Genomic DNA, 17,199 nt, shown 5'->3' with positions numbered 1-17,199 from the left:
TGAATGCATAAACAGAAAGCAGCGGAGGGGGGAAGAGGAGAAGATCTGGACCTGTGCAGAACCGTTCAAAACGCCGTTGATGAACTGGACCAGCTGCTCCATGGTCTCGATGGGCTCGCCGGGCAGGAAGTACTGCTCATTGGATGTGTTGAGGATGATAACAGAGGGCACCGTCACCTCGCTGAGGAAAAACAGGAAACACAGCTTTTAATCTTCCTAACCCAGGCACCTTGGACTGCCATTATCAAAGTGCATCGTTAGATGGGAGCAAATTGTGATTCCTTTCAAGAGGAAATTGCAACAGAGAGAATAAAATAGCAAGATAAACAAACCCTTTGTACTCAGAGCAACCTAACTTTTCCCATGAGCTTTATTTCTAAGAGAGGAGGGTTTTTTTTCTGTCTGAAGAAAAAGGCGATGGCCTATTTTAGAGTGGCATTTCTTCTATCTTTTATGCATACAGTGCGCCACTCAGGGGCTTTATGGGTCTGTAACGGTCACAGTTAAAGAGACCTTTACAAATTGCTGCTGACAAGTGAATCGCTGGGAGTCCAGAGGAAAGCATCCATACTGAGACACATACAAAACGTATACAGAGACACTGCACACTCCCCAGCCCACTTATTTCCACAAATCAGCAGAGGAATTACAAAACACAGTGCGATAGTGAACAAGGTCATATAAACAGGCAATCCCTCTTCCGGCGTCTCGCACAGCACCAAACCCTTAGATAAGGTATCCCAATGCTTAGAACACACACATATATATACACACATACACGGTCCATCACGACACTGCCACCTCACACCCCTGCATTGTTACTCAACCCGGCAACAAATTGCACACATACGCATCCATCACTGTCCCCATGCTGCGATCAGGAGTGCAAACACACGCCAATGCGGAAGAGTCATCAACGCCTCACTACCCTGTCCAGCTGAGAACGGCAATGTGTACACACACACACACACACACACACACACACACACACACACACACACACACACACACACACACACACACACACACACACACACACACACACACACACACACACACACACACACACACACACACACACACACACACACACACACACACACACACACACACACACACACACACACACACACACACACACACACACACACACCACACACACACACACACACACACACACACACACACACACACACACACACACACACACACACACACACACAGAGGGCGCAGTACATCTGACATCCAGCCCACTCCAACAGATGGCACCCATTTAAAGTAAATATGGATTAGCCTATTCAGCTCTGTAGGTGGAGACTGCTGGGGGTTTGCCACCCATAATGAAGGCTCATATACTGTACTGTATAGAATTATAGCTGACAGTAAACACATATTTAAGTCATTTCCCTCACCGCTGCCAAAACCAGCTGCCATACTGTATAATTAGGGGGATTATCTTTTTCCATTATTATTATCGTTATAGAATTATTCGGATTTAAAGCAAGTTTGTTTTGTTATTAAAAGAACAATTTTAAGGCATCACAATATCAGATTTTATTAACAACATTGTTGTACTATGAATATATACATTTTTAGTGGTGTATTGGAATTGTAACCATATTTGCACACTTTATTATTATTTATTTATATTTATTATACGCTGGATTATTAACACAATATTAACATGCGTGTATAACTAACATGATATAATGTTTGGATTATTTTCTAATCTATGTTATTGACAATACTTGTATATCATGAGACCCCAATATTAAAGTCTAGTAGTACAGTACAAAACAGGAGGTCTTTAGCTTAGCATAAGCATAATTGCACTTTTCCTTAAAAAACAAAAGTGGTTTGCTTTATGCTGAGAGTTAGATAAGAAGCATTAACACTGAACATAGGAACACAAAACACAAACAATTTAAAGCTGATCCTGCTGAACAATATTAAAATCTGAATTCAAAACTATTTGTAGTCCAATCCTTTTGGGGTATTTTAATGTTGTTGTTTTTGAGACTCTGGCTCATTATCAGAAATTCATTAATGTTGTCTTCTCCACGTTTTTGTTTCTCTTTTTGTTACTGGAGGCATTTTCTGGGCTTCAATTATTGCAAGAAGACTTAATTAAAAAGCTCACCGTAAACAGAGATAATGATTATCACAGTGTGTCCAGAAAACATATATTTTGGATGCACTGAGACATCAAATCTGAACCATCAATCTGCCACCTAAAAAAAAGAACAACTTGGTACTTTTTGATGAAATACTGTATATTTAAATCTGTAGACTAAATGTATTTATACTGCTGTTTGTGAGCTGAAACGTGCAATTGTCACACATTGCCAGTTGGTATTACAGTGTTCTTTTTATTCATTCACATTCTATGATTACAACTCTCCCCTTCACACAGACTTTTCAGTCACCTCACATCTCTTCAGGTTTTTTTACAGCCCACAACACATTCCATATAAGGGGTTAGTGATAATCCAACGTTTAGACAGATGCAGAGGCAGCCGTCGGCTTAGAGTGGTGCTCATGTTGTATATGTGTGGATGTGTGGATTCATGAGTGTTTCCATGTGCCTCTGGTGAAAGCAGGGGCAGCCTCACGCCAGAAAGAGGGCTGCCAGAACACAGTAATCGCTGTGATGACAGAAAGAGGGATAAAAAGCCATCAGATGTATTTCCCTGACCCTCCTAAGGGAGAGAATTAGTGGCCATCGACAGGCCAGGATTTTATTCCTCAAAGGAGGGCAATTAATCCCGCGCTACAGCAGCCAAATCCAGTCCTGGAGAGCCCGGCAAATACATATTGTATCAACTAATACAAAATTAGGCTAATCACCTCTTTTATTCTCACAATACAAAACGGGGCCCGTCTCGTGTCAGCCGTGCACCAGGAGTCTGTTGTTGTAATATTTCCAACATGTCTCCTACTGTACTTACCGCTACTTTTAAATTACACAGGACTTAAACAACCATGTCTGCTGTAATCTCCCTTATACAAACAATAAAATGCTCAAATTAAAATAACATCCTGCAGCGGTCCATTACGCTCAGAGATTCTCACACACACACAACACACATAATTAGACACTGTACTTTAGTGGGTACAAAACAGACACGCTGACTACTACAGCCCTGTAACACTAGCGGGGTTCTGTCTAATTAAAAGTGTGTGATGTCAGCAGCAGCAGCAGGCCACCCCCCGCACCTAGCCCGACACACCAACAGGCGGCATGGCTCTGTATCATTAGCGCTGCCCTTTTACAAGTTATTATGACACATGGCTGCTATAGATCTAATCCATGCATAGCCTTATATTCCTCATATAATCCTCCCACTATAATGTACTCGCACAAGCAGATTTGTGGGAAGCTTTTTTTCATATCATATGCGAATGTGATGGTGGGGGGGGGGGGGGGGGGGGGTTATATCTCCAAGAGCACTAAAGAAAGAAATGACAGTTTGTGTAATTGACTTCTCCACAAGAGAGCATCTTTAATGGCAGCGGCTGGCATTACAAGTCAGTACCGCGCTGCATAAGTAGCTGACAGAAGGTAATATGAGGTAGAGAAAAAGAGCAGGATAACATGAAAAGAGAGAGGTGCGCTGGATTTCAAACACTCACCCCATAATTAGGCTGTTAATGTAGTCGTTCCCATCCATGTGGCCAAACTGGAAGTCTCTGTAGAGGGAAGACAAAGCAGTCGAATGAGTACATAGCAAAAACAACGTACTGTACAACATACATATTTTCTCCTTCCTTTTTTTAAAGTATGTATTTTGTATTATTTTGATGTTATTTCTTTCTTATGTATTTTTTGCTTTTGGTACCCATTGTCAAATGATAATACATATTGATATAAATCATGCAACACAGCACAATTCCCAAAGCATTTTTCCCTTCCTTAGCAGACTGCATAAAAATAGGAACCTACACCCACAAATTTGACAGCACCTTGAATACAATCCCATGTTTCTGCTATGAAAACAAATTTGATTTTGTCATGGCAGAGAAATATCCCCAAAGCTCCGTCCTGTGCTGTCTCCCGTTTCTCCTCATCTTTTCCCACCACAGAAAAGACTCAGGTGATTTATCTAAATGATAAGGCGGTAGGAGGAATTCAATTTGTATCTCATTGTGCTGCAGTATGTCTGAGCAGAGTGTATTGTGGGAAGACTAGGAAAGTGTGGGGGGGGGGTTGCACAAGTCCAGGAAGAAGCCAGTGACTTCCACTGAATGACTGATTATAGGGCCTCTACATATATATTATATTCATATTGAATTATAGCTACATCTTGCGCTTTTGTCCCCCAGGGTGCTTCACAATGCCGCCTGCCCTTGTATCAATGACACCATTATGAAGACTATATCATAACTCCAGTGAAAGGCAATATTACATCACTCTTTGTTAGGTTTAATAGTGCTGACAATAGTGACTGGGAATAAAGCTCATCAAAAATATTCAACTTCTGGGACACACAAAATGTGAATTCCTCTATATTATCAATTCAAACAATATTTACAGATCTGTTTCCCATGAATGTCAATTTTCCCACTCCCACTGACATTTCTTGGCAAGGCTGTTGAGCAAACCGGCCAAGAAGGGTGAGTCAAATTACTGAGAAAGGTTCATGTGAGAGGAGGCATGGAGCAAGAATGCACAAGAGTTGGAGATTTGTGCTAAATGTTCCCAATGGTAAATGCTTAAGTGTCTGCTACTCATTTAACTCAATGGAACTGAATGTCATTTTTATTGACGTTATCGGACACGCCATGTGGTTCTCATGAAAAGAAGAGTGTTTTCTAAAGCCAGATTTACAGAATTTATATTCCAGGGAAAGTGGGTGTCATGGCAGCATTATATTGCCAACATAGAGAACAATGATGGTCTTCAAGGAAAACCATGTCATTCATCACAATGAAGTTCTAAGCTCTCAACACTATGTGTGAAAACTGTATCTTTTGCAAAAATATAATAAACACAAGGGTATAGGAAGAGAAATCAATCACATATATACAGATCACAACATACAATATTAAATATATTAAAGTAACTTTCTGTAATATATTTAGAAATCTTTCAAATAACTCAAGATGGCAAACTTTGCTGTTTAAAAAAAAAAAGCCTGGATATGGTATTAGCTTGCATTGCTGGGTATTATTCATAATACTAGCATGTGGGTAGTAGCTTTAAAATATTCTTATACCAATATTTATTTATTTATTTTGGCCAATCACAGCACAACTAAATGTAAATGCACCGTTGACTTTGTAAAGTTGATGAGAGAAACGTGTTAACGAAAAGTTTAACAGCATAAACATTCCTTTAGCTTTTGTTTTGGCCTTCAAAGATATCAGGCTGTTCAGTTGCAGGTAACATACTCTGGGTTTAGGGGATTTGTATTTAATACAGCACAAAAACAGTAAAGTTGCCAAGTAGAAAGCCAAAACAAAATGCTGAAAGACACGTTGAAGCTCTGTAGCGTTGAGGAGAACTACAGAATGGAATCCTGTGGATTCCATAAATATAACCTTTTAAAAACATAAAAGGTAACGTGTGCTTCAAGATGTTTTAAATGCCTTTAACAGGTAAAAGCATGTGGAAAGGACAGGAAGTCAAAGGTTAGCGTTTGTGAGAAACTCTCTGTTAACAAGGCTTCATCTTGTCCAGTCTTGTTGCATCAAATGTCACAAGTAAATGCCAACACAATAAGGAATGGTGCAGAATTCAAGAGCAACACACCCACTAACTGACTTTCCCACAAGTGTGATCTAGTCAAGTGCCTTTCCACACACACACACACAAGTTCTTGATTTGCATATATTGTTCTGTCAAAATGTTACCACGACATATGACAGCGTCAAACGACGTTGACGCATTTAAACGTCAGTCAGCACCTGTGATCTGTTGACTTTATGATTTGCCGCCGCCCACCACCGGGGGCGTTGCTGAAGAACTTGTAATTACAAGTAGCGTTTAGGTGTGTCAGAGCACTGCAGGCATCTCTGATCTCAGTAGGGATTCCGAGAAACTCAAAAGTCTTAATAAAAAAAAACAGCACAGAGCTGTAGATAGTAGTTCAATAGATGAGAGGGAGCTGTGTAATTCAATCGGTCCTAATGGGAATGCCTGGAGAGAGAGAAACGCTTTGATCATGGCGGTTTGAGATATACCTCTTCAATGAAACGCAAAAAAACTCTAATGAAGCAACATGGTCAATGACAGGGCACAGTGAGGAACTTAAACACAACATAATGATGAAGATGTGATACTTTTTTTTCTATTAATCCTTTAAAAGATGTCGCCTTTTGCCCCGCAGGGAGTGATAAAAGATTAAGGTCTTTTAAAGAACAGCGACTTTAGCCGATTCAAATTCAACATGTTTTCTTTACTAGCTGCCGACTCTGAATCACAGCAGTTGTTTCAGGAGCCTAAAGTTAAACATTTAAGTGTCTGCGCTTTTGCATCATCTCCATTTTCTACCGTCTGCCTTAGCAACCTTTACAGTCCACTAACAGCGAGAATATCTATAATACAGTTGCACATTAAAGTGCATTTCCTCCTTGTATTCAAAGCCTTGTTTAATTGGTTCCTCTCCGGTGAGTGTATAGGTTGAACAAGGCGGAACTGTAACACAAAGGCTCATATCCAATTGTTATTGCACGATTGGAGCCGGAGAAAACAGAAAATTATGCAGTTATACCAAGCGAGCTGAGTTTTTGACTGACAGCTGAAAAGAACACCTATATTTGGAAGCTGACATTTTGCATAATTACCTTTCTACTGAGACTCGAAGATAACAGGCATGCCCTAGCAAAGGCGTAAAGTTGCTTGTGAAAAGACAGGCGGTGCTCCCTAGTGAGTGCACCATCCGCGAATAAATGTATGAATCTTATATTCATCTTTGACCTCATGGCGTATCCGTGCCTTACCTGTTAAAATGTTCTCTGTATTCCTTCGCCACCCTCTGAATCAAGGTCTTTAATCTAAAAGCAAATGAGAAGAGAGAGAGAAAACACCACATGAGTCGAGGTCTTACTTCTTCAGACGGATGCCTGTAATTTGAGGAAAGATCCAAACAATAAACAGCAAGTCTTATCTTATACTTGAAGGAACTTGAACTAAAATGTTAACAGTGGAAGCAATTCATCTTGAGCCATGCTTTTTTAAATGTCACTGTTCTTTGTACCTGCCACTATCCTCTGTGGGGTCCTTCTCATCGATGATTGCAATCGCCACCAATTTGCCTGTGGTGGAAGACAGGGATTACTAATCACACACACAAAAAGAAGGTGAGAAGACAATGGCAGGCAGATAAGAGGCTCTGGAGGAGAAAAATCACCTCTCCACCGAAGAGGATCGCTTTATTCAATCACCACTCGAACATTAAGCTAGCTTAGGCTTTCTACTTGGTCGAACAAGTGGTCAATTTCTGGTGGAAGAGCTTTTTCTGTGCCATTCAAAAATAAAAACGGACAAATAGGTCTACTATTATACAACTCAAAGGTGTGTTGACTCGTTTGACTTGGTTGTAAACTAGATAACCCCTTGTTTCTCGGATGAGAGTACCAGCCTGCCCCCTGGTGGCCAGTAATGGGTGCAAGGCCTGAGGTTATGTAAAGGCATTGGACAACCTTTGTCATGACAACAAATAACAAATGTCACCTTGCAGATACTGATTGTGGTATGCATTGTGAAAAAGGAAGAGAAGCTTAAGCCACAGAAACAAACATTTAAACGTATAATGTGTTAGAGAGCTAAAGTAGGAGAATACTCTATGGGAAATATTCAACTCATCATATCATTCCTATAAAACTCGATTGCATTGCTCTGTGGCTATGAATACAGTAAAAAATGGTTTATGTATGGTGTTTTTCTTTCAAGAGAATACAACCTGCAAAAATATGCATAATTTACTCTTTGTAGCGCTAGGTGCACAAAATGTTCTGTTGTTGTGGCTGCATCCTTTAAAAAAATAGATCCCTTCTGCTATGCTGCTTAACTACAGAACCCAATGAGCCACATTCATTCCAACTGAATACATTGCCAACATCTAAGGTTTAAAAAAGGGGACTACTTTCTCATAATTTGATTGGCTTTCCTGGCTTTTTTTGTTGGCCTTTATTTGAGTGATAAAACCATTTATAATACCCATAGGTTTTCAGTTTCTAAGACCTCTAGTGTATGAAGAATCATTTAAAACAGTTATTTTTTAAAAAGGTATTCCTGTAAAAGCTTGAAGAAATAGCCAATAGCACTCACACCCTTCACTGTGAAGTGTTGTAATCAACAACTCGCCTGATGATATTTCTTTAAATGTGTTTAAAGTGTATTTATAGACCGGACCAGCAAATCTTCTAATTCATAGGTTTACGGACCGTGTTGTTTATCCAGCTAACTGAGTCGATGTGACTGTTGTGTGTTATAATTCAGTGATGTTATGCAGAACATTTGATGATTTCAATACAAATCTTAAGAAAGATTGACACCAAAAGTCAAAATTGTATTTGTTTTTGGGGTAATCGTGACCCTCTTTCACTGTGGTTTTGTACATTACTTTAACAATGTTGTTAAATGGATGCTGTGTAGTGTCTTTTCCAAAGGGGTGGTTTGTTTTCCTTGTTATCGGAGAAACGTTCCACTCTCTGCCCCTGAAAATCAGCCTTCTAATCTGCCTATACATCACAAAGAAAACAAAACTGTTGAATCTGTCAAATAGATTTTCAAGAAGCCACTTATCCACGCCTGCCTTCTGTCCCTTCAATTCTGACTCATAAATAGATCTAAATTACAGCTTGAGAGTATTAATTGATTTCAGTCACACTGCCATTTAAACATAAGGACACAAACTTGTGTGGGACGATGCTTTAAAATGTCTCTCCTGCACGGCAAAATGAGCCCAAGGACATGAAACTTAACACTTGATTGAAAAGACTGGAACATCCTGCTCTGTTTTCACAAAGTCACTTTAATCTAAATGTTATTGAGGCTGAAGATACGGACTGTGTCATCTTTAATAAGCCACATCAGCAACAAATGTTCGAAAAATCCAACGCCCATACCGTGTCATTGCTCTCAGTCAACTGCACATAAAGAAGTAATATGCTGCAGCTAATATTAGAAAGCACCGCTTTTCTGTGCGCTGAGCATCAATTTACTGCCGTTTAAGAGACAGTTTGTATTTCACTCGAGCTTATATTTCCTGTGGGAGAGAAAGTGTATGCACATTTGAGCACTAGAGCAACACGGTCTAAACCTCAAAGTGATAGACTTTGCTATCATAGCCCCGGGCACACAGTTAATGGTGACATTTTGTACAAAGAGCTTTTTACAGGAGCAAGTCAAGGGGGCTTTCACACCTAACCTGTTCAGATTGATTAATACAAACAGTTCTCCCGGTGAGGGTGGTTTATTTTGGGCTGTTGATCAAACTCTGGTGCTAACCAAACAACCAAAACCAAGACGGTTTGAGAAGGTTATTCCTCCATCCGCGTTCAATTAATCTGTGGTGCGTAGGTTTTTGGAAAGCAAACTCATTTTGGTGATTTTATGATGATACCAGAAATTAGTTTTTGTCATGATTTTTAAATCTTAACTACTTTTGCTGATCATGAAACCTGTTGAATAGTGACATTATACATGATTGCATAAGTCCATGTATCATTTGTTAAATAATGGTAACATGAATGCACGTAACCCGTTATTTTTACTGTTTATTCAAAGAGGTTAAAACGGCTGTCCCTGTGTACTTTGTCAGTTCATCAAGTCCATTAAATAACATGTGACAGGGAGACACTGTTACAAGACCAGAATCATTAATCCCTCTAAATGTCATTATTCACGGCATGCAGTCTAATAACAATGATTTTTGTCTTTTTTTTCATTATAAAGTCATCATTGAGGGAAGGAAGCTTAATATTTGGGATTTTAGCCTTAAATAGCATTTAAGAGGCAGCGTGAGCAAAGCTGTGTTCAATAATTGAGTAAAAAAGGGCAAAATAAAATGAATGAAGTTTCAAAATACAATAGAGCTGAAACCATCAGTTGCTTAAAAAGGCGACAGAAAAATAATTTAGATTTTAGGAAAAAACATTTTCTAGCTTCTGAAATGAGAGCATTTCTTCAATGTATTGTCTTATGTTAAAAAAACGAATATCTTTTGGGTTTTGAAGACATCGAATGAATTATGAACAGTTTGTTAAACCCCTTATATTAAACTACACCTGTGTACATGACTACTATATGAATGTGTTACTTGAAGTCATAATAAGATTAAAGAAATGTGTGGAGTGAAAAACATATTATTGAGATCTGACGCATACCTGTTTCCCCGAGCTCATACAATGTAAAGCCGTCGATCTGAAGGTATCCTTGGAAGCGCTCCTTGTTAACCCAGGATGACAAACTAGCATCTTCGTACTCTGCAAAACAAAGAGACGGAATCTTTCAAAGGCACAAAATTGACATTCAACACACAGCCTGTCAATATTAAAAGCACAGCACAGCAGCGTATTGATGCCATGGATTGTAAGAAGATCACAGTGTTTACCACCTGTACGCTCTCTGGGGAATAAAGAGTGGGACTCAAGGTCAGTTAAACCATAATCAGATGTTGTTTTGACAGGGAGGTGCTTCTGGGTTAAACAGGCTTTTTTGGTTCTGAAACAACCTATGGATTATCGATCAGATCGAGCTTATAGGGAATCAATCCAGACGTAAATAACTAAATGTATCACTTTAGATGTCAAGCCATATATGAAGGTACATTTAGTTCAGTAAGGATTCACAACATGCATTCATGTCCTATTTATCAAATAACCACCAAAATAGTCATTTTCATTCACAATAATCTGCAACACTGGCTCACCTAACCTAATTTTTACAGCTATTAAGCCTTTCTGTTTAATAAAAACAACACATTTGGTTTGTAAATGATTCTCAAAGCGTAGGTACATTCATTTTGTGGATGCAGTTTTTGGCAGATTTTACACATGTGGTGTGAATGCATAATTCAACAGATGAATTAGGCAAATGGAAGAATACAATAAAAAGGATCGTCTCCTGACTGTTAACCACATGTTTTTGCTAGCCTAACATCTGGAGGCAACATGCAAACAGGACCCTTCTGGCCTTCCTGGGTATAAATAGGGCGCAGCGAGGCCGTTTAAACCCTTTTTTCTTCGACTGAAAGAGGCTACAGGATGATTATAATTGATGTCAAACAAGGCAGGGACCTCATTATGACATGTTAATAAGTTATCCTGACCTTTCTGCTACTATTACAGTAATTACAACAACAGGGATGACTTTACACGGTTTCTTACGCTGCAGGATAGGACCACGAAGCCGAACACGACAACCCAAAACCTGAACACGCTTTTAAACCCCCCGAGGTCGTAGCTTATACTAGAATCAAAATGGCCTTAATGCATTGCAATCTATTCCTCAGTGCTGCTGCTGCTGCTGTGCAAAGGCAGATTTATTGTAAAGCTGCTGAGTCAGTCAATCCGGTAGACATTCCAGAGAGTTCTTTCCACAGATGTTCTGGCTTTGTAGACAGCATGCAGCTGTAGCATTCCGAGGAGCGAGAGAGAGTGAGCTGAAGGCCCCATACTGGGATGGTACAGCCTGATGAACCTCTACATCGACTGAATCTATATCACCTTGAGGCAAATTAGAGCGGCTCTCGTCCTGGGTGCCAACCTCGCAATCACCATAGCGCTCTACAGGAGCCTGTCAGCCCAGAGTTCACACAGCGGGAGACTGGAGAGGAAGATGAGGGGCAGGAGGGGGAATAGCAACAGACAGTGGGTGGAGCGAGGATGATCCAGTGTCAGGGTTTTGAGCGCGGGGGAAGAGGCAGCTCTGACACGTCTCGAGGATGGAGGTTAATGGCGCAGGCGACCTCCAAGACAATGCAAATAGCGCGAAAAAAAAACAGAGAAACGTGAAAGAGAGAGGAGGGAGAAAAATATCAAAGATAATTCAAACACGGGAGGGGGCAGAGGATGAAAAGATTGATAAAAGAAAGCTTGGGGATATTGTTGGACCACATGTCTCACTTTCCTACGATATACAAAAAGGATACCCTTAAAGACAAACAATGACAATTCTTTAACTAATTTCCCAAAAATGTAATATAATCACAACAAATAGCTACAGTGAGGGATGGGAACCATGTCTGGAAGAAGTGTCACTACGTACATCATTTCTTGATATGGAAGAAAGCTGGTTGTTTAGCACATTCTCCAGCCTAGCGTGTCAGCATGCTAACATTTGCTAATTAACACAAAGTGTGGATGAGGCTGATAAGAATGTCATTAGTTTTGTAGGTATTGGGCCAGAAACTTAATTATTGGGCAGATTACAATTCTGACCAGATGATGGCGTAAAATGTAAATCAGGGGGTCCACAAACTTACAGTTCATCCTCTGGGGACAATGAATGATTGTTAGGTTATGGAAATCCATCACATTGTTGTTGATAAATGTCACTGAAATTCAACAACAACATTTCAACCTCATGGTGAGTTAAGTCATTGCGATTCATCCTCTGGGGACCATGAATATTTGTAGAAAATGATGGACTAATAACACACTGACCTGATAATGCAGTTTGAAAAATCAGGGGATCCACAAAGTTATTAGAGTTAATCATTTGGGACAATGAATGCTTGTACAACTTGCAATCCATCAAATATGTGTTAAGATATTTCACCAACAACCAAAAGTGTCCGAATGTCAACCTCATTGGGAACTAAAGGATCAGAAAAGCCAATAAGATGTATCCTCTGGGGACCATTAATGTGTGTAGGCAGCCCCCCCTATATCTGCTTAGATATTTCATGAAAAGAACATGAGTTTGGATTAGTGGGGATGTGTGGAATATATGGTCGCACTTCAATTTGTCATCCACACCAACCTTGTTGACTTTGCCAATTCAAATAACCGCCACATTTAAGTGCTATCAATAAATACATGCAAAGTAGTGCTACCACACAGCTGGCTGCGTGATGTGCCCATCCATATCAGGCGAGTCGAGGCCAAACCATAACCCACTGAAACAGATTAAGCCTGATGCTCAGTTTATGAGTATTAACTAATGTGTATCACACTCAGAATTGTTTGAACAAAAACAACATTCCAGCTGTTTAGACTTAACATACATCCTAATTATATTTTCCTGTCTTCTCACAGCTCTAGCCCTGAAGGTATCACTGCACACGCACACACGATGATCAAAACACTTTTGGCCCTTGAAGCACAATAACAGCGCAGACCTGTACAGCAGTCTGAAACTGAGGATAGAGTTATTAAATATGTATGAGCCTCTGCGCTGTACTATATTTTAACTGCGCGCTTCAAAAAAGGGATGCTGCCGTTTGTGATGTGTACTAAACCAATCAAAGCTCAATGAAATGTCAAATATCCTTTTACACAAAGCGAGGGGCCGTGTTTGGACAGTGCCGTCTGCTCGGCGGTGTCTCGTGCTTGAAAAAACACAACAAGCCAGACCTGCACAATGAGAAGTGTAAGTGTGCTCGGAATTTCTAATAAGTGTTTGGAATCTGAATCGCAAAATGAATACAAAAACAAAGAGAGAGATGGTATATTCTGCCTTAAGTATATGCAGGCATCTGTAGCTTGTAGATAAACAACACAGCTAGTGTGCAGCTCAATAAACGTCACATCTGCCATCAAACAGTGAATGCCTATGCAAATTTTTAGCCAAATAGCATCCGATAAAAACAGCTTGACAGAACATCATGCAAACTGAAGGACATAAAACCACATAAGGCGCCTCAGCCTCATTTATACCTTAATTTAACATCCAGTCAGGACTTTCAGTGAAAAATCCTCTGACAAACACAGCTGGAGAGAAACCAAATGCCGAGGACTACTGCTGGAAAAAAAGAAGAGAAGAAGCAGACTACTTTCTCTACTGCAGAGTGGGGAAATGTCTTTGTGAGCTGTCATTGTAGGTAAGTGCTTAATGAGCTGTACTCTCATTATTTTCCATTCATTCTCACCTACAACAGCCAATAATAATTAGAGACTTTTTTCCTTCAACTGTTTCCCGAGGCTTAAGGGGGAAAGTATAAATCTGCGATGTGAGGAAGGACACGACCATGTCGTTGCCCCGCTGCTGGCCTTCTCAGTGATTGATAAGCTTAATATGCCGTCGCCATGGCAATGCTAGACATTCGCCACATCCTCCGTATCAAGGTCCTGGAGGACTCTGAGGAGTGTGGAGTTTTTGTCATCAACGTCTGCTGTGGCGAGCCTCTACTGCTGCGATTCTGGTGCCGGAAGCCCCCCTTCCGTAACGGTCAAGTGGAGCAGACGGAAGTGAACTCTCAGACGATGGAGGAGTTGAATTTTGTTCTGCGGGCGCTGCACCGTGCACCGAATCTCCCCAACAGTCACTACTGGGGCCCATTTGTGCTGTCACTGTGTCTTGATGCCGTTACCTTCCGTTTCCAGCTCCCAGCCAGGGCACACAGAAGCAGCAAAATACAAGACATCATGGAGGAATGTGGGGAAGTCACGTTGTTGCGCTGAGAGATTGGGCAAAGCCGCTCGTCTAAACCCCTTGTCACATATGATTTCTTGTAAAGACTTGATGGCTGCTTCAGTGATTCAGTCCCTGGATTTAAATGACTGTATATACAATACCAGCTGATTTCTTTGGGCTTAACTGCGGTCTCTCATGCCCCCATCCACCCTGGCGTGCTATGCATGTCCGCCCAAAGTCAAACCACCACAACACGGCTGGCCTCACCGCACACACAATAGTGGGCAGTGCCCTGGGTGCTTTAAGATGGGCCAGGCACACCATAACTCAATGTGGTGAGGAAGATGAAAGACCAGTGGAAGAGTCTGGAAAACTAGAGGAACACAGCTAGAGAAAACAAGACGGAGAGTAGGACACACAGTATTCCCCACTAGCCCTTTAAACATTTTCTTGTACCTTTTTTCATCTAAATTAAACAAAACTGCAGCAGTGGATGAAGACAAGGTAACAAAATACTCACCATCATAGGTGAAGTAGGCTCCATCCTTGAATACTACAACCGCAGGAAGCTCTGGCAAAGTTACTGACTGAAAACACAAACAGATATTCAAGTCAAAACCAAGTCCCATATATCATTTTTACTCTAGGAATGTATGTGCACCTGCAAAATGTTGAACAAGACCGTTGTGAAGCAAACTGTGAAACTTGTGCTGTTTTGCATATTGCAGAGACAGCAAGGCTGGTATCCAAATGCAGTTGTGGGAGGATGACTAAAAGACTTTGAATGATTTACTTTAATCTCTAAAAAGTAGCCATGACGTTTCAGTAACATATGATGGAAAAAATATACAAGGGATTTCAGTTTTCTAAGTTAATTTAATAAAGGAATGCAAATTAAAAAGCGTTACCTCTGGGAAGACTACCTCTGAAGCCGAGAAGAAGTAAGTGTAGACGATGAGCTCGGAGGCTACGTCGTTGTACTTCTCCTGCAACAGTAAACAAGGCTTTAAGCACAAAGCTTTGGATACATTTGTGTTTAACAGTTGTAGATGCCGTGTCCCTACAAGGAACAACACAAAAGCTATTGTGTGTTACAACAGCAGTACTTCTTTCGTTCAATCAATTCACAGTTTTAGCATTGAAGCTGGGTGCTTGGATGTAAATGGCGCTTACTTTGAGGGGAGAGTCTCCACCGACATACACAAAGAGCACATCATGTCGTTTCATCATGTGCTCGAACATCTGCTTGCTGGGAAGTGCCCTCACGGCCGGCTGCGGAGGGAAAAAGAACCAACGCAGATTAGTTCAGGACAAAAATGGCACACTGATGCGTTAACTCAAGCTAAGACTCCCAACAACTCTGTTCTTGATCCAAACTGTAACTCTGCCCAGAGGAAGATTCTTCTGGGCTTCACTTTATGGAGACATCAAATGGAAACAAATGTGGTTGATTGGAAATAAATTGTATGTAAAATGAAATGTTACACACAATATATCCAGCAAAAAAGACACTGCAATGATTTGGACTTGATATTGAATATTCCTTTACATTTTGTAATCTACAAGAAGAAACTATTGGCCATTTTATTGTATGAGTGCGTGCGTTGTAGAATATTGTGGTATGATGTAGAATGTTTTATTAGCAGAAAGACGTGACAAAAGGTTCAACCCTCAGACTTCAAGATATTCTTATGTACTTCAGGCCTACAGTAATAGTATGGATGCAGATGTTGTCTTTTTTGTGCAGTTAAATGTATTTTTAGGGAAATTTCATATCCATTAAAATAAATGGGCTGACTCCAAACCAAATTTTGTACAATTCTATCAAGAAATGTAACAATATATTAGCACTATAGACATTAGGAATAAGAAGGCAATCAAAACTCATTTCAAAATTTAAAAAATATTAAATCTGAAGTATCAAAAAAACAAAATTCTTTCATTTTTTCTTTTTCTTTATTTACTTGATGTAATGTTGTATTGCTTGTCTGCCCCTGGACTTTGTTGTATGTAGAATGTATGATTTTTTTTTAATTAATAAAAAAACTCTGTTCTTGATCTCTGTGCTGGTGGCACCACCCAGTGGATATCTAGCAACTTGCAGCCCTGAAGTCAGGGCCAAGCTGGGGGGGGATATGTCAGGAACAGTCACAATAGCACAAACTGGAGCTTCAGAGCGGGAAACATTGAGCTATGAAAGAAATATGGCCTGCGTTGATAAGCTTGCTTGGATTGGTTCTTATTAGTGCAGCTTGGAAATAAAGACAGTTGTACTTATTTTACTTTGTATTTTGAATGTGAAAATTGAAGGCTTACCCTGCCACTCTGTTGGCAAACTCTACGATATCGTCTTTTGTCCTTGGCCCCTTGTAATTATAGGCCAGATCCCCCTTTAACCTTGAACAGAGACAGAAACAAAACACGAGTGAAAGGCTGAGCATTCATTATTTTGGGCTGTCAAATTGCTGCTGGGTGAAGACACTGATCGAAACATTCATGTGAAATAGAATTAATTGGCAATCATTTGTATGAAATTGAATTTTGCATTTGGGTTATTGGTTTGTCAGAAAAACCTCATTTAGTGTGCATAAGAGATAGAATGTTGCAAAAGAGGCAAACTAAATCATTTCATTCGTGAATAGAGAGAACGTTTTGCGGCAACTATTTTGATGTAA

General features: G+C 40.2%; 1 protein-coding gene across 2 annotated transcripts in view; it reads right to left on the bottom strand.

Moving 5' to 3' along the window:
* tmx3b (thioredoxin related transmembrane protein 3b) overlaps nt 1-17,199 on the bottom strand; it is a 30,791-nt gene that overhangs the window by 8,194 nt on the left and 5,398 nt on the right. Inside the window, exons 6-15 of one of the 2 annotated variants that reach the window (XM_034214034.1) lie at nt 16,841-16,921; nt 16,572; nt 15,698-15,796; nt 15,433-15,510; nt 15,045-15,111; nt 10,333-10,431; nt 7,200-7,257; nt 6,943-6,996; nt 3,634-3,690; nt 52-181 (exon numbers count right to left, since the gene is read on the bottom strand). In XM_034214034.1, coding sequence (XP_034069925.1) covers nt 52-181; nt 3,634-3,690; nt 6,943-6,996; nt 7,200-7,257; nt 10,333-10,431; nt 15,045-15,111; nt 15,433-15,510; nt 15,698-15,796; nt 16,572; nt 16,841-16,921 — 724 coding nt within the window. The remainder of the gene's footprint in view (nt 1-51; nt 182-3,633; nt 3,691-6,942; nt 6,997-7,199; nt 7,258-10,332; nt 10,432-15,044; nt 15,112-15,432; nt 15,511-15,697; nt 15,797-16,571; nt 16,573-16,840; nt 16,922-17,199) is intronic. The other variant, XM_034214033.1, reaches the window with a different exon arrangement.

Source organism: Gymnodraco acuticeps, unplaced genomic scaffold (genome assembly GCF_902827175.1).
Source record: "Gymnodraco acuticeps unplaced genomic scaffold, fGymAcu1.1, whole genome shotgun sequence".
NCBI lineage: Eukaryota > Metazoa > Chordata > Actinopteri > Perciformes > Bathydraconidae > Gymnodraco > Gymnodraco acuticeps.
Note: the sequence above shows the minus strand (reverse complement) of the source record. Positions and strands in the feature narration are given on the sequence as shown.